Source organism: Passer montanus, unplaced genomic scaffold (genome assembly GCF_014805655.1).
Source record: "Passer montanus isolate IOZ18808 unplaced genomic scaffold, ASM1480565v1 scaffold101, whole genome shotgun sequence".
Taxonomy (NCBI): domain Eukaryota; kingdom Metazoa; phylum Chordata; class Aves; order Passeriformes; family Passeridae; genus Passer; species Passer montanus.
The window spans coordinates 1584030-1604236 of record NW_024356616.1 but is presented as its reverse complement, the minus strand read 5'-3'; the positions used below and the strand labels follow the sequence as shown (position 1 = coordinate 1604236).

Sequence of the window (20207 nt, the reverse complement as noted above, 5' to 3'; positions counted from 1 at the left end):
ACGGGGGGCGGGATATGCTGGGGAGGGGGGAGACAGAAAAAGAATGAGAGAAAAGGGGAGGAAGGAGAAAAATTTTGGCAACGATCCACCAGCATTCATGGGACAGGAACAGCTCAGCTCCTCAACATACAGCGTTAGCGCCCGAGGGTTGCTCCCGCGCAAAGGGCATGCAGAGAAATCATCGGAATAATTAAAAAATAATTAATGTCCCCCGCCCCCCCCCTCCCCCCCAGCCAAAACCAGCCCTCAGCGTGGTGGGGATGCCCTGGGGAGTGCCTGGAGTGGAGCGAAGCCTCCCCGGGGTCGGGGGGCTGGGGGGGCCGGGTCCCCCCGAGCGCCGGCCGTGGGAGGGGGGTGCAGGGTGTGCTGCCGGTGCCCCCCGAGCTGGGGGTGCCCGGCGGAGCAGCCTGTGCCCCCTAAGAGACCCATTCTCTTAGTCTAAAGTGCTTTCGATGCTGCGTCAGTGCTGGCTGGATCGTCCTGAGCCCCCCACCCCCGGCCCCAGCACCCCCCGGCTGCCCCCTGACGTGGCACCCACGTCCCCCCTGCCAAATCCTGCCGGCACCCCGAGCTGGCACCTGTGGCAGGGGGTGCTGGGGACATGGGGCTGCCCCTGCAGGGTGAGCCTGGCAGTGCCCAGGCTCAGCGCTCCCAGGGCAGGGCTGGAGGGGAGAGAGTCTCTGTGTGTGTGTGTGTGTGTGTCCCCCCCCTCACCTCGCTCACCCCCTGGCAGCCCCCCGATGCTGGGGACCCCCGTGGGAATTCAAAAATAAATAGCTCTCTCTATGTACAGGGGCTGGGGCAGGACAGAGCAAAGCGGAGCCCAAAGAACAACATCCACCACCAGCGACAGCAACACGCCACGAGCACAGCCGGGAGGGGGGCCGGGACCCCCCTTCCCCCCCAGCAGAGACGGGCCAAGGGGGGGGGCTGAGCCCCCCAGCGCCCTCGCCTGTGGCCGAGTGGCTGGGTTGGGTTTGGGGGTGTGGGTGGGGGTTTGGGATCGGGGTGGGTTTTCCCCCTTTTTTTCTTTTTTTTTTTTTTTTTTTTTTTTTGTCTTTTTGTTTTCTGCAAACACAGGCACCGGAGGAGGGAGGGGGAGCAGGGGCTGGGGTAAAAGGGGGGGGACAGGCATGCGGACGCGTGCTTCGGGGGGGCCGCAGCTCCGGCTGCCGCTCGGCTCCCATCGCCGTCTCCGTCGGGCTGGAACCAGGACAGCCACCGCCAGCTCTGCGGGGACACCCCGATGAGCCACCCGCCAGCGCTGCCCGTCCCCGTGAACGCCCTGCCCGGCCTCACCTTCACTGCAGCGGGGCCACGGGGGCCCCCGAGCCGTGGAAGTGCACGTTCTGCCACTTGCCGTCGCGGCGGTGCCACACGCGCGTCTCCTCGGACTGGCTGGTGCGCGGCCGGCCCTGCGCGTCCAGGTACTGCGTCAGGCGGATGTAGGCGATGCACGCCGCGTCCTCGCCGATGACGTGCACGTGCGGGTTCAGGATGGTCGTGTGGATCGGCTTGTTGTTCTTGGAGAGCACTGCGGGGCGGCCGCGTCAGCGCCGCTGCAGCGGGGAACGGGCAGGGAACGGGCAGGGGAAGGGACGGGGAAAGGGACAGGAATAGGGCAGGGCAAGGGGACAGAGAATGGGCAGGGAAAGGGCAGGGATGGGGACAGGGAAGGGGTAGGGATGGGGGCAGAGAATTGGCAGGGAAAGGGAGAGGCAATGGGCAGGGATGGTGGCAAGGATGGGGATAGGGAATGGGGAAGGATGGGGCAGGGATAGGGACAGGGAATGGACAGGGAAGGGGCACGGATGGGGACAGAAAATGGGCAGGGATGTGGCAGGGAACAGGCAGGGATGGGGACAGAGAATGGGCAGGGAATAGGCAGGGATGGGAGCAGGGAATTGGCAGGGAACAGGCAGAGATGGAGGCAGAGAACGGGCAGGGATGGAACAGGGATGGGGACAGGGAACGGGCAGGGATGGGGACAGTGCAAGCAGACAGATGGCCCGGCAGGGGCAAGCTGGGGACAGGCAGGCGAGGTGACCAGGATGGGCAGGCAGTGGGCAAGAGAAGGAGGCAGGCAGGGAGCCAGGAGGGCTGGGGCTGGAGGGGAGAGGAGGGCAGGGCAGGACGGGCAGGGCAGCTCGGGTACTCACAGTTCTCGAAATAGAAGCGGTGGAAGTCCATCCCCTCCACCAGGTTGCCCAGTGCCTCGGGCTCAAAGGAGGTGAGCCCCGGGTCGCAGATCTTCCTGCAGGCAGCAGGTGAGAGTGGCCCCACCCCGCTTGGCCCCGCCCCTCCCGACCACACCCTGCTTGGCCCCGCCCCTCCCGGCCCCGCCCCACTCACGCGTAGGCCTCGAAGTCGCCGTTGTTGACGGCCTCGATGAGCTGCTCCGTGATCTTGATGATCTCCTGCTTGCGGGCTGGGGGCACGCCACCGTCACCGCCACCGCCACCGTCACCGCCCCAGCCCCCGGGGACACCGCGGGCGGGGGCGTGGGACGTGAAGGGGAGGCATGGGGACAGACACGGGGACGGACAGACAGACCTTGGGGGCAGAAAAACCTTGGGGACAGACAGACAGACCATGGGGACAAACACGGGGACCGTGGGGACAGACAGACAGACCATGAGGGCAGACAGGACAGACCACAGGGACAGACACAGGGACCTCGAGGACAGACACAGGGACTAGGGGGACAGATGGACACCCCCTGGGGACAGATAGGGACCCCCCCAGCTCTGCCACACCAGTATTCACACGTGTCACTGCTAGCCCAGTGCCACCCCTGCATGGCCCAGTGCCATCCCAGTGCCTGCCCAGCATGGCCCAGTAGCTCCAAGTGGCTCCCAGCCCCACTCCCCCGAGTCCCAGTACATCCCACTGCCATCCCAGCACACCCCAAACAGCCAGTGCCATACTGGTATGTCCCAGTGCCATACTGGTGTGTCCCAGTTCCATACTGGTGTTTCCCCGTGTCATACTGGTGTTTCCCAGTGCCATACTGGTGTTTCCCAGTGCCATACCAGTGCATCCCAGTGCCCTCCCAGTTCCATGCATCCCCATACATCCCAGTGCAATCCTAGTGCATCCCAGAGCTGCTCATGTGCTCTGTGTCCCAGTGCCATCCCACTGCTTCCCAGTGCATCCCAGTACACCCCAGTTCAATCCTCCTGCACTCCAGTGCCATTCCAGCTCCATTCCACTCCTCTCAGTCACACCCCAGAGTGTTCCAGTACCACCCCAGGGCATCCCAGCATGCCCCAGTTTACACCAGTGGCTCTCCAGAGCCACCCTACTGCGTTCCAGTGCAACCCAGTGCCAACCTACTGTGTCCCAATGCCCTTCCAGTATATTCCAGTTCACCCCAGTTCCATCCCATGCATCCCTGTGCATTCCAACACCGCCCATTTCCATCCCAGTATGTCCCAGTACTACTCCAGAGTGTAAGAGTTCACTCCAGTTTGTGTCAGTGACTTCTCACCACGTCTCAGTGCCAACACTGTGTGTCTCACTGCTATCCCAGGGCATCCCAGTACAGCCCAGTATGGCCCAGTTCTACCCAGAGCAGCTCTTGGTCCCACCCCGCTGTGTCCCAGTATCACTGGTGCCATCCCAGTGCCTTTTCAATAACCCCACTGCCATCCCAGCATGTCCCAGTCTATACCATTTCCATCCCAGTGCCTCCCAGTGCCCCCCAGTGCATCCCAGCATGCTCCCAGTGCCATCCTGGTGCCATCTCAATGAATCCTGGTGTCAGCCCAGCACAGCCAGATCAATTCCAGTGTGCTGAACACTCTCCCAGAAATGTCCCAGTGCCACCCCAGTGCATCCTGTTGCCATCCCAAATCCCACCCAGTGCATCCCAGTGCTGCCCCAGCACCCCAGAGTGCACCAGCTGCACCTTGGTGCCGTGCCACTCCCAGCCCAGTTCATCCCAGTGCAATTCCAGTGCAATCCTGGTGCCAATGCATCATCCCAGCTCTACTCCAGTGCATTCCACCCAGCACGATGCTCCCAGTGCATCCTCGTGCCACCCCAACGCGCCCTGGTGCCATCCCAGTGCATTCCAGTGCCATCCCAGTGTATCCCAGTGCCACCCCAGCTCTGTCCCCGTGGATTTCAGTGATGCTCCAGTGCATCCCAGTGAACCAAATGCGTCCTGGTGCCATCCCAGTGCCATCCCAGTGCCATTCCAGTGCACCCCAGTGAACCAAATGCGTCCTGGTGCCCTCCCAGAGCCATCCCAGTGCCAGCCCAGTGCCATTCCAGTGCATCCCAGTGAACCAAATGCATCCTGGTGCTATGCCAGTGCCATCCCAGTGCCATCCCAGTGCCATCCCAGTGCCATTCCAGTGCACCCCAGTGAACCAAATGCGTCCTGGTGCCATCCCAGTGCCATCCCAGTGCCATTCCAGTGAACCAAATGCGTCCTGGTGCCATCCCAGTGCCATTCCAGTGCACCCCGGTGCATCTTAGTGTCACCCAGTGCATTCTAGCACATTCCCAGTGCATCCCAGTGCATCCTTAGTGCCACCCTAGTGCATTCCACAACCGCCCATCACAGTGCCACCCCCAGTGCACCCTGAAGCCACCCCGGGTCACCCCAGCACCATTCCAGATGCACACAGGTGCTCCCCCTAGCACCACCCCAGTGCATTCCGAGACCCTCCCAGTGCATCCCAGCGCCATTCCAGTGCAACCCAGTGCATCCTAGCACCCCCCCAGTGCACCCCGGCCGCCCCCACGCCCGTCACCTTTGGTGTCCTCGTCCTCAATGGTGGTGTTGGTGCTGTCGGAGGACTCCTGCTGGCGGGAGGGCGGCGGTGGGGGAGACACAAACAGGGGGGGTCAGACCTGGCGCCGGGGAGGGGACGGGGACAGGGGGGGACAGGCCCGGGCAGGGCTCGGCAGGAGCCCGGCGATGCTGGAGGGCGCGGGGGGGACCCCGCTGGCACGGGTGCCAAGGCTGGTGCTGGGGGAGGATGGAGCGGGAGGCGGGCAGCGGTACCTTGGCGCCGTCCCCGGGGTTATGGATTACGGTACTTTGAGGCTCCTAGGGCAGAAGGGAGAGAGACAGGCGGGGTGGGGGGAAGCGAGAGAGCCCGGAGGGGACAACGAAAGGGGGACGGACGGATTGAGCAGCACGTGGACAGGGGCGAGGAGAGACCCAGAGCGGATTCGGGAAGGGGATAGAGAGGGGGGAGAGAAGCAGAGAGTCATTAGTCCAGCAAAGCCAAATGGTTTAATTCACAGACATGGAGGGGGGAAGAAAGGGGGGAAAGAGGTGGGCAGAGCCGGGGGAGAGACGCAGTGAGGCCAAAAGGATGGGCTGGGCTGGGGGGCAGCTCCGTGCCCCTGTCCTGCACCCCGGTGCCCAGGGGCTGCACTCACCATGCATCCGAGCATCCTGGGCACCCCTGTGCCTGAATCCCAACCATCCTGCTGCCCTGCCTGCATCCCGAGCACTGCCTCTATCCCTCAGCTTGCCCCCAGAGCCAAAAGGATGGGCTGGGCTGGGGGGCAGCTCCGTGCCCCTGTCCTGCACCCCGGTGCCCAGGGGCTGCACTCACCATGCATCCGAGCATCCTGGGAATCCCTGGGCCTGAATCCCAACCGTCCTGCTGCCCTGCCTGGGGCACCTGCGTGCCCCTGTCCTGCACCCCGGTGCCCAGGGGCTGCACTCACCATGCATCCGAGCATCCTGGGCATCCCTGGGCCTGAATCCCAACCGTCCTGCTGCCCTGCCTGCATCCCTGTGCATCCCTCAGCCTGCCCCCAGACCACTGCTGTGCCTGCATCCCAACTATCACTGCCTGCATCCCAAGCGTCCCTGTGTCTGGATGCTGAGCATCTCAGTGCCCACGTCCTGAGCACCCCCATCCACAGCTCACCGTGTGGGGTGGGCACCCCTTTCTCCATATCCTGCACGCACTGACCAGCCAGGCTCACCTTCCCCAGGGCACAGCACTCTGTGCCAGCTGGGCATCATCCTGCCTGCATCCTGCCCTCATGGCACCACACCCCTGCCCTTGTTGTTGTGCCATAAAGGTCACAACGGGCACACCTGCACCCTCATCCTGCACCCACCTTGCTGCTGGCATTGCCACAGCACCCCCAAATCCAGCACCTGCTCTTCCAGACAGCCATGCCTGTACTGTGCCAGCTGGGCAGGCCTGGATCCTGCACTTACCTCACCTGCAAGGTCAGTCAGCAGCCCTGTCCTTGTGACCTGCACCTGCCTCGCCACTGGCACCGCAGGGTGTCCCCACCCCTTCCTTCAGCCACCTCCCCACCTGTGCCACCAGGCTCCTCCTGCCTATGGCTGGTCCCCATTATGGGACAAGCACCCACCTTGCTCCCATACTCGTGTCCTGCACCCACCTTGCTGTCCCCACGGCACAGGACATCCTTACCCTGCAGCCACCTTGCTGTCCCCATGGCAGGAACATCTCTGTGTCCGTGTCCTGGACCTACCTTGTCCCTCCGTGGGACACCCGCGTGACCGTGTCCTGCACCCGTGTCACTGTCCCCACGGCTGAGGGAGACACGGGGCTGTCCCTTCACCCACCTGCTCTGTCCAGCGGGGTCACCCCGTGCCCAGGTCCTGCACGCCCCTTCCCACAACGGGACACCCCCTCCCCAGTGACCCAGGACCAGGCGTGGGGGGCACGCGGCGATGGATGGGGTGGGATGGGATGGGATGGGATGGGATGGGATGGGATGGGATGGGATGGGGTAGGATGGGATGGGGTGGGATGGGATGGGGTGGGATGATGGGATGGAGCTGCCGGGTGGGGGTCTGGGGGCGCAGGGCAGGGGGCACCTACCAGAGCAGTGGGTGGGAGGGTCCCCTTGGGGCTGGTGACGCCGGCACTGCCTTTGGTGCTGTTGGTCTGGGGCTGCAGGGACACACGGAAGGGGCTCAGTGGCTCCGTGGAGGGGGAAGGATCCCCCCCTGGACCCCCCAGCCTCCCCAGCCCCTCACCTTCACGCCGTCCGCCTTCTTGTTCAGTAAGCTCTTAGCTGCTGCGGGGGGAGACAGAGTCAGTGCTCCCCCTGCTCAGGGCACGCTGCAGGACCCCCCAAACCCAGACTCCTCCCCCCTGAGCCCACCCCGGTGTCAGAGAGGGGAGCACACGAGCAAGGCGCTGTCCCCGTCCTGGGGGAGGTCCCCATTTCAGAGGGGTGGTCCCCATGCAGGGAGGGGTGTCCCCATTCTAAGGGGGCTCCATTTTGAGGGGTGTCCCCATGCTGGGGGTGTTCCCTTACAGGGGGGAGGCCCCATGCTGGGTGGGGTGTCCCCATCCTAGGGAATCCCCCATTTTGGGGGGGTTCTCCATGCTGGGAGGGGTGTTCCCCACCTGGAGGAGTCCCCAACCTCAGGAAGGTCCCCGTCCTGGGGGAAGAGAGCATCCCCACCCAGGGAGGGCCTTCCCCAACCTTGTGGGGCCATCCCCATCCTGGGGGGTGTCCCCCTCCTAGTGGGAGGTTCCCAAGCTCAGGGGGGTCCCCAACCTTGGGGAGCTGTCCCCACCCTGGGAGGGATGTCCTCAACCCGTGGAGATCCCCATCCAGGCAGGGTGTCCCCATCCTGGAGGGAAGGGCCCCCCAAACTCAGTGGCTCTCAGAGCGGGGGAAGGAGGTGCCCCCAACCTGAGGGGGGTCCCCATCCTGGTGGCCCCCACGTGGGGGGGGAGGGCTGGCTTACCTTGGAGAAATGCAGAGAGGAAAGCGAGAGAGAGGAGTGGGGAGGGGGGCAAGAGAGAAACGGGGAGGGGGGGAGAGGAGGAAAAGGGGAAAAACATAAAAAAAGAACATAAAAAAGATGAGTTGAGTACAGGGGGCGGGGACAGCCGCCTGTGCCCCCCCTGTCTCCCTGGAGGGGGGACAAGGACGGGCACGGGGATGAGCATCTGTCACTGCTACCACGATCTCTGGCCACTGGGGGAATAGGGGGCGACGGGGACACGGTGGGACACGAGTGGCTGTGGAGGGCAGGGGGCGTCACCTCGAGCATCCTCGTCATTCCTCCACACCGAGGGACCCCTCCCCTGGTTGGCGTCACAAGTCGGGGGGAGATGTGTGGTGACAAGTCCGGTGACAGCAGGGTGGCACCCCTGGGCACCGGAGGAGGGGGAGGTGACCCACACATCCCTCCCCCGTGGGAGCTGTGTCTGCTCAGGAGTCCCTAGCGGGGCGTCCCCAAGGGTCCCGGTCCCTCCTCCGAAAGCAGGCGGGCGCTGAGAGGTGGGGGTTTAAACCAGAGCCAAATTGGGGGGGCGGGAGAGGGGGACCCCTGGCAGGGGGGCCAGTGGTAGCCCTGGCTGTGGGGGTGGTTTAAGACCCGCCGAGTGTTTCACGGCACCACAAACACCGGCTGCAGCTCTCAGAAGCCGTGGGGAGGCACATGCTGGGGGCCATGCGGGGGGCACATGCAGGGTGGGGACGCAGGGGGGGCACGGGGGGACACAGGACATGCAGCCCGTCTGCCCCCCCCCTCCTCCATGCACCGTGTGCCCCCCCTGTGTGCAAGAGGGGGGTGGCAGCAGTGGGGGATGCACCCCAAAATCATCCCCCCCAACCCCAGCTCCTTGTATTGACCCCGATGTGGGCTGGGGGTGACACCAGCGTGGAGCTGGGGATGTCACCAGTGAGCACCTGGGGGTGACACCAGCGTGGAGCTGGGGATGTCACCAGTGAGCACCTGGGGGTGACACCAGTGAGCACCTGGGGGTGACACCAGCGTGGAGCTGGGGGTGACACCAGAGTGCACCTGGAGGTGACACCAGCATGGAGCTGGGGATGTCACCAGTGAGCACCTGGGGATGTCACCAACGTGGAGCTGGGCATGTCACCAGCATCCACCTGGGGATGCCACCAGCCTGCACCTGGGGATGTCACCAATGTGCACCTGGGGATGTCACCAATGTGCACCTGGGGATGTCACCAGAGTGCACCTGGGGATGTCACCAGAGTGCACCTGGGGTTGCCACCAGCCTGCACCTGGGGGTGCCACCAGCGTGTCCCCTCCAGGAACCACCTGCCCAGGTCGGGCACTCAGCAGCCCCGCCTCGGGGGTGGGGGCTGCTGCAGAGAGCCCTGCCCGGGGGCAGCAGGGGGACAGCGGCGTGTCCTGGTGCCAGCGGGGGGATGGAGAGGCTGCGGGGGCAGTGCGGTGCCGGGGTGGGGAGGGGTGGGGGGCCATGCATGCGCTGCCATTTCCGAGGAGGGCGCCCGAAACCCGTTGGGGAGGTGGGGAGGCAGGGAAGAGGATGGTCGGGAGAAGGAGGATCTGGGGACACACAGAGACCAAGCGGGGCTGGGACGGGGGGGGCCCTTTGCGGACGCGTCTACCTTGTTCCACCAGCCCCAGGGGGGCCCCGGCAGCGGCCGCCGACATGGTGGGAGGAGCGGTGGTCTGTCTGCCCACTGCGGGCCGGGAGAGAGAGAGAGGGAGCGGAGCTCCTGTTAGGGGGGCGCGGAGGGGCTGCAGCCGGGACCCCCGCCGTCCCCCCCCCCAGAGAGAGCTCTCGGGGCGCCCATCACCCTGGCCTCGGGCCGGGGGGGGCTGGTGTTGTCGTGTCCCCCTCCCCGTGTCGCCCCCCCTGCCAGCCGGGGGGGACACACGGGGAGCGGGCACTACCTGCTGCTGTGTGCGTGGGGCGGGGGGGCCGCGTCCTGCCCCCACCTGGGCTAGCACATGCCCCGTCCTCACCGATGGGGGGGAAAAAATGGGTGGGGGGGGTTAAGGAAGGGAGGGGAGAAAGAGAGAAAGACAGCGAGATAGAGAGAGGGGGGCACCGGCCCGGGGGGGGGGCGTGGAGGGGGGGGCTGTGGCCCCCGGCCCCCCCGGCGGGGCGTGGAGGGGGGGACTGTGGCCCCCGGCCCCCCCGGCCACGGGGAGCCCCCCCTTACCTGAGAAGTTCCTGGTGGCCAGCATGGTGGTGAGGATGGCACCCTGTGGGGAGGGGCAGCGTGAGAGCCAGGGGAGGATGGAGGGGGACAGATGAGGGGTGGGACAGTACAGGAGGGGGCCCACAGCACTGGGAATTGGGAATTATTGGGAACTGGGAACTGGGAATTGGAAATTGGGAATTGGAAATTGGAAACTGGGAATTGGAAACTGGGAATTGGGAATTAGGAATTGGAAATTGGGAACTGGGAATTGGGAATTATTGGGAATTGGGAATTGGCAGAGGGGTTTGCAGGACGAGGGGCAGGATGGAGCCCTGGAGCAGGCAGTGGGGCACAGGGTGTGGGTTGTGGGGCAGGGGCAGGGTGGGACCGTGCCACACTCTGTGCCACTGGGATGGCACCAAAGGCAGCAGCAGGGCACCAGGCACAGCAGTGGGGCTGCAACCCCCCATGGGAAGGGACTGTGCCCCATGGAAGGGCACGGGAAGGCCCTGAGGGGTGCTGGGGCAGGGGGCAGGGGTCCCCCAGGAGAGCCCCAGGGAGGGGCAGGGTGGTGCTGGCAGGACAAGCACTGTCCCCAGCAGCCCCCTCACCTTGAGCTTCCTCCGGGCGTTGAACTTTTTCAAGCACTCCACTGTCTCCTGCCTGTGCATCATGGAGGCCACGGTGGAGCGTTGCTGCGGGGGACAGCGGGGTCAGCACGGGGTGCCAGGGCCACTGGCCTGGGCTGCCACCCCCGGGGGGACACCGGGCACTTACGCAGACCCACGGGTGCTTGAGGGCCTCGTGGGCTGTGATGCGCTTGGCGGGGTTGATGGTCAGCATCTGGTTGATGAGGTTTTTGGCTTCGGGCGTGACCGTGTCCCACTCGGGCGAAGGGAACTGGGGGAGCACAGGGACACGGGGGTGACAGCTGTGGAGGGGCAGCCCCATGGCGTCTGTGCCGCTCCACACCCCCAGCCAGCCACCAAAGCCACCACGGGCTCTGCCTGCTGAGGAGAGCTGCGGGTCCCAGAAGGTTCCAGAGCTCACATTATACACCTTGGTACTGGGCACTTACATCGTAGGCCCCAGCCTTGATTTGTTGGTAGAGTTTGTGCTGGTCCTCGTCCCAGAACGGCGGGTAGCCCACCAGCAGGATGTACAGGATGACCCCTGAGCCAGGGAGAGTGGGGTTAGGGCAGTGCAGGGACCCCAAAGCACCCCAGGCTCCCTCCAGCCCTGCGGTGTCCCCGTGACAAAGGGATCATTCCCAACGTGGGCTGTCCCCTGTGCTGCCAGGGTGGCACAGACAGGGGACAGCGTGGCACTGCCAGGGCACATGGCACGGGATGGCCCCAGGATGGGGTCAGAGCTGGAGCAGGAACTGGGACCAGCATAAAAATGGGATGGGAAGGAGGGTGATACAAGGATGGGAATGGGATAAAACTGGAATGGAGCCTGGAAAGTGCCAGAATGGGAGCGGGATGGGATCAGAAAGGGACTGGGCAGTGATGGGGCAGGGATCAGGATGGGACTGGGCAGGGGATGGGCAGGGACTGGCTCTTACCACACGCCCAGATGTCCACTGGTTTGCCATAGGCCTCTTTGCGCAGCACCTCGGGGGACAGGTAGCCAGGTGTGCCAGCAAATCCTGGGACAGGGACACGGAGAGGGTGAGGAGACAGGTGAGCCACCAGGGGAGGGGACAAGGACACGGGACTGGGACAGGGGGCAGGATGTGCTGGGAGGGGCGGGCACAGAGGATGCTGGGGGCACAGGGGCACGGTGGGTATGGGACAGGGCAGGGTGGGCACAGAGGATGCTGAGGGCACACGGGCATGGACATGCTGGGAATGGGACAGGATGGGGTGGATGCTGTGGGCACAGGGGCACGGTGGGTATGGGACAGGGCAGGGTGGGCACAGAGGATGCTGAGGGCACACGGGCATGGACATGCTGGGAATGGGACAGGATGGGGTGGATGCTGTGGGCACAGGGGCACGGTGGATATGGGACAGGGCAGGGTGGGCACGGGGCAGACACAGCAGGAACGGAGCAGGGACTCGGGGGACATGGAGGGACACTGCAGACACAGGGCAGGGGCTGTGGGGGGCAGGGGGGCAATGGCACTCACCAAACCAGGCCTGCTGATCCCCCTGCACCTCGATGGCGAGGCCAAAGTCTGCCAGCTTCACTGCTGCCCCTTTGCACTTGCTGGCCAGGAGCAGGTTCTCGGGCTGCGCGGTCACCGGGCACGGGCAGCACCGGGCACAGACACGGGGGGGGACACTCAGGGTCTTCCTGTGCCTCGCTGGGCTCATCCCAGCATCCCCCCCATCCCACCCACCCTCCTGTGCCCTGCCCTGAGCCCCCAGCCAGGCTCCAGCTGCTCCCAGCCCCGTGCCCCCCGCGCCAGCAGCTCACACTCCCCCCGGGGCAATGTGAGACCCCCCAGCAGCACACACCCTGCCACAGCTGGGGCACACGTGTGCATCCCCTGGAAAGGCAGATGGCAGTGCTGAAGGCTGAGGGGATCCCCAAAGCCCAGCACGATGTCAGTGAGTCCCCAGAAGCCACCAGGCCACCCCCAGCTTGTGGAACTGGGCAGGGGGACAGGGACGGCTGGGGGTGGGGGGACATGCTTACCTTGAGGTCCCTGTGGACCACCCCCATCTGGTGACAGTGCAGGACAGCCTCCAGGATCTGCTGGATGCAGTGGCTGCGTGCAAACGGGAGGGGGTCAGAGGCACACTGCCCCCCACCTGCCACACCCCTGTCCCCCACCTGCACCTCCAAACCCTCCTGCACCCGGGGGGGGCTGGCAAAAACAACAGTGACCTCGGGTTTGTGTGCAGGACAGCCCCTCTGTGCCCTGCCAGGGGGTCAGCCTTGGGGCATCACCCCTGGGGGGGTCACACAGAGGGGTCACCCTCGGGGACAGCCCCACCAGGGGTGGGTCACTGCCCAGGGGACGCCTGTGGGGGTGTCACTGCCCGAGGAGGGGCCATCCCTGAGGGTGTCACTGCTTCCTGGGGCACATCCCTGCCTGGGAGTGACCCCTCGGGGATCACCCCTGGGGTGGCACCCCAGGGCTGGCACTGACTGGGGTCACAGCTGTGGGATCATCCCTGGGGGATCACTGCGTGGGGGGCATCCTGGGGGTCATGGTCACTGCCTGGGGGTCATCCTAAAGGGCATGGCCACTGCCTGGGCATCATCCTGGGGGTCATGGTCACTGCCTGGGGGTCATGGCCACTGCCTGGGCATCATCCTGGGGGTCATGGCCACTGCCTGGGGGTCATGGTCACCACCTGGGGGTCATGGTCACTACCTGGGGGTCATCCTGGAGGGCATGGCCACTGCCTGGGGGTCATGGCCACTGCCTGGGGGTCATCCTGGGGATCATGGTCATTGCCTGGGGGGCATGGTCATTCCTGGGGGTCATCTTGGAGGGCATGATCACTGCCTGGGGGTCATCCTGGGGGTCATGGTCACTACCTGGGGGTCATCTTGGAGGGCATGGCCACTGCCTGGGGGTCACAGTCACTGCCTGGGGGTCACAGCCACTGCCTGGGCACCCCTCAGTGCCCACCAGGTGAGCTCCAACCGTGGCACAGAGCCACGGGGGCCACCCCAAGGGTGCTGTTGTGCCCACCCCTGTCCCCCCCCGGGAGCCCCCCATCCCTGCTGCCGCCCAGACACTGGGATCCCCCAGACAGGACTCACGGGGGAAGGGGGGAACAGGGCATGGGGGGGCGGATGGAGACGAGACAAGAAAGAAAGAGGGAAGGAGCGAGGGGATGAGAGCCTGAAATGGGGGTGAAGGGGGGCCCCGCCTGGCTGGGGGAGCAGGGGGGGTGGGAGGAAGAGGCAGGAGAGGGGGGTGGGAGGAGAGGAGGCATTTCGGGGGCAAGGAGGCAAAACAGAGGGCAAGGGCCGGGGTGGGGCAGCGAGCGGAGGGCAGCGGTGGGACGGACGGACACACAGATGGAGGGGGGGCAAAAAAGGGGGGGTCAGGGAGAAAAAAGAGTGAGGAGAAAGGCCCACAGCGGGGTCCTGAGGAGCGGAGCGGGGCCGGGAAGCGGGGGCAGCGAGGGGGAAATGGCCCCCCCGGCCCCCCCCAGATACTGACCTGCGGCTCCCTCTGCTCAGGGGCAAAGTGATGGGTGGGAGGAACGCGGGCAAAGAGCTCATGGGGGGCACAGGGACGGGGCGGGGGGCGGAGATGGGGGGAACGAGAGAGGGGGAGAAACAATGTTGTGAAAGCCCAGAGACCACGGGGAGGGGCACACGGCGGCACACAGGGCACTGGGGGGCTGGGGGACAGCACACCAGGGGCCCTGGGGACCCCCACTTGCCACCAGCACCCCCCTGCACAGCTCACGACAGTGCCGGGGGGGGCAATGGGGGGGTGGGCGGTGGGATATGGGGGTGCCCCAGCTGGGGGCCCCACCCCACCCAGCAGCAGCACGGAGCCAGCGGAGGGGTGACAGGAGCACGGGGGCTAAGGGGGTGCACCCCCATCCCGCTGGGTGCCCCCCTGCCTGCCTTGCTGCAGCTGCCCCGTCCCTGCAGCCCCCCCAGGGCACAGGGCAGGGTGGCTGGGGGCGTCCAGGGCTTTAGGGGGGTGCTTGGAGGGGGGGAAGGCTCACCTGGCGTCGGCCTCGCTGTAGTACTCCCGTGCCACGATGTCCTCAAAGAGCTCTCCGCCCGTCACCCTGGAACACAGCCGGGCACCGCGTCACCCCGAGAGCCCCAGCGCCCCCCGAGACCCCCCCCAGCCCTGGCAGCCCCCTGCCCCACTCACAGGTCAAAGACGAGGTAATGGAAGCCCTCCTCGGAGATGCTGTCGTGGAGCCGCACTGTGGGGAGCGCACGGGGACAGGCACGGGCTCAGTGCCAGCCCCGGGTGCCCCGTCCCAGCCCCTGCAGGTGGCACCCGCGGGTGTCTGTGCCACCCCCGGGGCGTCCCCGGGCGCTGGGAGCCCCCAGCCCCCGGCCACTCACCGATGTTGGAGTGCTTGAGCAGCCGGCAGATCCGCGCCTCGCGCTCCAGCTTCTGGTGGTCTGGGGGGGCAGTGGTCAGGGGGCGCCTGCCCGGACCCCCCCAGCCCCCCAAACCCGCCCCCAGCCCGGCCCCAGCGAGGGGAGCACACCTGGCCCTGGGGGTGTGCGCTGCGGGCAGGGCTGGGGGCTGCACCTGCGGGCTGTGCACGCGTGTCGGGGCGTGCAGGGGTGTCAGGTGTGTGCAGGTGGGGGGGGTGGGCATGTGGGTACAGGCAGGAACACGCTGCAGGTGTGTGCAGGTGTGCACAGGTGTGTGCAGGTGTGCACAGGTGTGTGTGTGGGTACAGGTGTGTGCAGGTAGGGGTGGTGGTGGTCTGGGGGGGCAGGGGTCAGGGGGCGCCGGCCCGGACCGCCCCAGCCCCCCAAACCCGCCCCCAGCCCGGCCCCAGCGAGGGGAGCACACCTGGCCCTGGGGGTGTGCGCTGCGGGCAGGGCTGGGGGCTGCACCTGCGGGCTGTGCACGCGTGTCGGGGCGTGCAGGGGTGTCAGGTGTGTGCAGGTGTGTGCAGGTGGGGGGGGGGGCATGTGGGTACAGGCAGGAACACGCTGCAGGTGTGTGCAGGTGTGCACAGGTGTGTGCAGGTGTGTGTGTGGGTACAGCAGGCACACGCTGCAGGTGTGCACAGCTGTGCAGGTTCACCTGTGGGCCCATGTGTGAGGCTGTGCATGCCTGTACACAGGTACAGATGTGTGCACGTGTGTGCAGGTTCACCTGTGGCTGTACCTGTGATGGGTGTGCGTGTCCTGCAGCTGTGCACACACGTGAGTGTGCCTGTAGCTGTGTGTACCTCTGTGTGCTCCGTGGCTGTGTGTGCACAGGTGTGTGCGTGTGGCTGTGCCTGTGTTTGTACGTGACGTGGAGTGTGCAGCTGCTCCCTGTGCGTGGTGGTTCCTGCATGTGTGTGCAGGTGTGTGCAGGTGTGCAGCTGCACCTCTGGATGTGTCTAGTGTGCAGGCGTGTGCAGGGGTGTGCAGGGGTGTGCGGGGGTGCATGTAGGGGGGGGGTGGGCATGTGGGTACAGGCAGGAACACGCTGCAGGTGTGTGCAGGTGTGCACAGGTGTGTGCAGGTGTGCACAGGTGTGTGCAGGTGTGCACAGGTGTGTGTGTGGGTACAGGTGTGTGCAGGTAGGGGTGGGGTGTGCATGTAGGTACAGGCAGGAACATGATGCAGCTGTGCACAGGTGTGTGCAGGGGTGTGCAGGCGTGTGCAGGGGTGTGCAGGGGTGTGCAGGGGTGCATGTAGGCGTGGGGTGGGCATGTGGGTACAGGCAGGAACACGCTGCAGGTGTGTGCATGTGTGTGCAGGTGTGTGCAGGTGTGCAGCTGCACCTCTGGATGTGTCTGCACTCAAGGGCACATGGACACGTGCACAGGTGTGCACACAGCTCACACACACACAGAGCTCACACACACACATAAACACACATGTGTGCACTGCTCACACCTGTGCACACACATAAACACACGTGTGTGCACTGCTCCACTCACTGCTCACACCCGTGCCACAGCTCACACACACACAGCTCACACACGTATGTGCACTGCTCCATTCACTGCTTACACACACACCTGTGCCCACAGCTCACACACACACATAAACACACGTGTGTGCACCGCTCCACTCACTGCTCACACCTGTGCACACAGCTCACACACACACAGCTCACACACACATGTGCACACACAGAACACCCCCCCGTGCCACTCTGCTGCCTCTCCCCCAGGTGCACGCCCCAAACGTGCCCACCCCCGCGCTGTCACACATCCCACACCTGCCAACACCTGTGCACCCCCCGTGCTGAGTGTGAGCACACGCCCCTGTGCTCACACCCAGCACTGCCCACCCCCGTGTGCCAGCACACACGCGCTGCTCACACCTGCCTGCACACACACCTGTGCACACACACCTGTGCACACACACACACACACACACACCTGTGCACACACAGCTCACACCTGCCTGCACACCAAGCACACACCTGTGCACACACACACACACACACCTGTGCACACACACACACACACACACACCTGTGCACACACAGCTCACACCTGCCTGCACACCAAGCGCACACACACACCTGTGCACACGCTCTGCTCACACCTGCCTGCACACCAAGCACACACCTGTGCACACACACACACACACACCTGTGCACGCACACACACTGCACACACAGGGCTCACACCTGCACACACACCCAGCTCACACCTGCACACACCCAGCTCACACCTGTGCCTGCACACCTGCGTACCTGCAGGACACCCCTCAGGGACAGGTGACACACTGAGGGGCACCGGGGGACACAGCAGGGGGACAACGGGGATGGACAGGGCCAGACCCCACCCCTGGAGCACTCACCCCTCCCTCCCACCGCGCCCGGTGTCACCGCTGGGGTCACAGCTGTCACACGTGCAGATCAGACGCATCACGGGCACCAAGGGTATCAGAGGTGCCAGGGACACCAGGGGCACCAGAGGTGTCAGAGGTGCCAGGGGCACCAGGGGTGTCAGAAGTGCCAGGGGCATCAGGGGTATCAGAGGTGCCACGGGTATCAGAGATGCCAGGGACACTAGAGGAATTATAAGTGTCACACCTGCCAGGGGAATTAGAGGTGTCACACCTGCCAGGGGCACCAGGGGTATCAGAGGTGTCACACGTGCCAGGGACACCAAGGGTATCAGAGGTGCCAGGGACACCAGAGGAATTAGGGGTGTCACACCTGCCAGGGGCACCAGGGGCTATCCCAGGCACCATCCATGTCCGGGAGTGGCCCCGGGGGTGCCAGGGGGGTGCTGGGGGTGGTCCCGGGGCTCCTACCTCTGGCTGAGAGCTTTTTGGTGTTGATGATCTTCGCGGCGTACTCATGGCCGGTGCAGAGCTTGACGCAGCGCCGGACGACCGAGAAAGCTCCCCTGGGGAGGGACGGGCTCAGCACGCCCCGCAGCACCCCGGGGTGCGTGGGGGGGCCTCCCACCCGTGACTCAGCACCCCGGGGCAGGGGGCTGCGCCCACCGTGACTCAGCAGCGGGGGGTGAACCCCGGCACGGGTGGGAGGGAGGCCCTGGCACACGGGGCCCTGCCGGGGGGGCACCGGGGGGTGGCAGGGCGGAGGGGGGGGCTCGGTGCCACGCAGCACCGCGGGAGGGAGGGGGGGGTCGCAGGAAGGATCCAGCACCGGCAGCTCGTTGCCATGGGAACAGTGGGTGGCCCGGATGGCAGCAGTGGCCGTGGTGGCGGTGATGGTGATGATGGTAGTGGCGGTGGAACAGGGGCACAGGACCCAGCTCCGAGTGTGGACAGCCACCAGCTGTCCCCCCCCCCCAGGGACAGGGACAGAGATGAGAAGAGCAGGGTCGTGCCCGTGCCAGGCAGAAGCACCGGCAGCCCCTTCAAGTGCCACCAGCTCCTGTCCCCCCTCCAGGAGCCTTGTCCCTGCCTGTCCCCTGCCTGGCAGGCCCCTCCCTTGCTGGGCACGCACAGGAGATCCCCAAAACAGGCTGGGGACAGGGCTGAGAGCAGCAGCACCCCAGGCCTGCCACGCGTTGGGAGCTGCGTGGGACGTGTGCCCCGGGAAGGGTTCAGGGCCTCTGCTGCCACCGCCCCGTGTCCCCATGTCCCCAGCACCGAGGGCCCCGTGCTGGCCCCAACACTGGGGACCCTCTCACCACCAGGGGAGCAGAGGGGGTTCCCAAGTCCCCGACCCCTCCCTTCCCCATGTGGCACCCAGGGCAGGGGGGACACGGTGGGTGCCAGTCCCTGAGGGGGGGCACACCGCTGTGGCCCGAGCCGTGCCTCAGTTTCCCCCCGGCGAGAGCAATCCCCCCCCAAGCCCGGAGAGGGGGGGACACATGCGCGATGGCTGGCAGGCTACACCGGGAGATGGGAAGGGGGAAACAGGACCACGTTGCCATGGCAACCAGGATGGGCTGGATTTTGGGCAGACCGAGAGAACAGCCCCCGATTGGCACCGTGTTCCCCCTGCTGGCACCCCCAGAGGGACTACAGCCCCCCGACCTAGGCAGGTGGGGGTGCACCCCCCCAAAAAAGCTCTGACCCCCTCCTGCTCCCCTCATTTTACCCCCAGCCCGTGCATGGGGGGGAAACTGCAACCCCCACGGCCTTGGGGGGCAAATGAATCCCCCCAAAATCGGCCCCTCTTCAGCTCCCCACAACACCCACCCGAGGGGGCCACGATGGGGGGGCACGGCTGGGGGGCTTGGAAGGATTCAGGGCAGAAGAGGGGCCCTGGGAGGCTTTAGGGCCCGGGGGGGCCCGGGAGGGCTGGAGTCTGTAAGGACCCGAAGGGGGAGTGGATTTGGGGAGTTATATAAGGCCCAAAAGGGTCTAATAGGGGATGGGGGGAGTATGGTCTGAAAGGAGCAGAGGGATGGGGGGAATGGGGGGGTTCTGTGGAGATGGGGGAGAGTCTGTGGAAATGGGGGGGCTGAGGGATGGGGAAATCCATCAGGGTGAGGGGCAAAGGGGGCTCTGAAAAGGGAGGAGATCTAAAAGGAGCAGGTGCCTATAAATACTCAAGGATGGTCTGGAAAATGGGGGGCGTCTGCAGGGGGCTGTAAGCACCAGGTGGGAGCTTTGGGGGGATCTGGAGGGATGGGGATCTATAAGGAGCAGGGAACTTGGGGGGTGGTCTGTGGGGATGAGGGGGTCTGTGAGAATGGGGGCAAGGGGGGCTTTAAGGACTGAGGGGGTCTGCAGGAGGCAGGGGCAGGATTAGGTGTGCTGGGAGAACCTGTGAAAATGGTGGGGAGGGGTTGGGGGGTCTGCAAGGATGGAGTGCCCACAGGGTCAAGGGCAGCTGTAAGGACTGAGTGAGTGGGGGGTCTCCAGGGATGGGGGATTGGGGACTGCAGGGCACCGGGAGGGCTGGAGGAGGGGTCTGGGGTCTCAGGGCTGGCCGATGAGGACACACCAGGGCAGCCTAAAGGTGGGGGTCCATAAGGATTGGGGTGGGGGGGGGGATGCGTCACGTCTGCACCGAGCGGCTTCCCGACCCCCACCCCCCCCAACCGGGGCCGGAGCCGGGACCGGGGCCGGTTGCCGCCGCCCTTACTTGCCGATCTCCTCGTAGAGCTGGTACTCGTCGGTGAAACGGGTGCAGGGCACGGTGGTGGCCATGCTGCCGCCGCGGCGCGCCGCAATGAGCCGCCCCGGCACCGGCTCCGCTCGGCTCCGGCTCCGCCCGGCGCGGGGGGGCGGGGGGAGGCGNC

The 20207-nt window shown here is 65.7% G+C and overlaps 1 protein-coding gene across 15 annotated transcripts; it reads right to left on the bottom strand.

The window, feature by feature from the left end:
- Nucleotides 1–54: 54 nt before the first annotated feature.
- Nucleotides 55–20207, bottom strand: CAMK2B (calcium/calmodulin dependent protein kinase II beta). 15 transcript variants are annotated; one of them, XM_039715781.1, is made up of 21 exons: nt 20051–20207; nt 17797–17891; nt 14914–14973; nt 14714–14768; nt 14559–14624; nt 12553–12625; nt 12041–12143; nt 11474–11557; nt 10985–11079; nt 10684–10806; nt 10518–10601; nt 9925–9967; nt 9364–9438; nt 6995–7035; nt 6837–6908; nt 5018–5062; nt 4764–4815; nt 2353–2428; nt 2160–2254; nt 1300–1534; nt 55–1230 (listed from the first exon to the last, which is right to left on the bottom strand). In XM_039715781.1, the coding sequence occupies exons 1-20, from the start codon at nt 20113–20115 to the stop codon at nt 1302–1304; spliced, it is 1635 nt and encodes a 544-aa protein (XP_039571715.1). In that variant the 5' UTR covers nt 20116–20207; the 3' UTR covers nt 55–1230; nt 1300–1301. The 15 variants fall into 15 exon arrangements, with proteins under 15 accessions (XP_039571715.1, XP_039571735.1, XP_039571725.1 ...); XM_039715801.1 differs by having other exon boundaries at nt 4764–4812; XM_039715791.1 differs by having other exon boundaries at nt 6995–7032.

Bases quoted from the DNA above. Each gene is read 5' to 3' on its own strand.
- CAMK2B (XM_039715781.1), bottom strand. From the start codon at position 20,115: ATGGCCACCACCGTGCCCTGCACCCGTTTCACCGACGAGTACCAGCTC. The intron at 14,974-17,796 runs GTAGGAGCCCCG...CTGCCCCCCCAG, and splicing joins CAAAAAGCTCTCAGCCAGAG to ACCACCAGAAGCTGGAGCGC. The intron at 10,602-10,683 runs GTAAGTGCCCGG...TGTCCCCCGCAG, and splicing joins TCAAGCACCCGTGGGTCTGC to CAACGCTCCACCGTGGCCTC.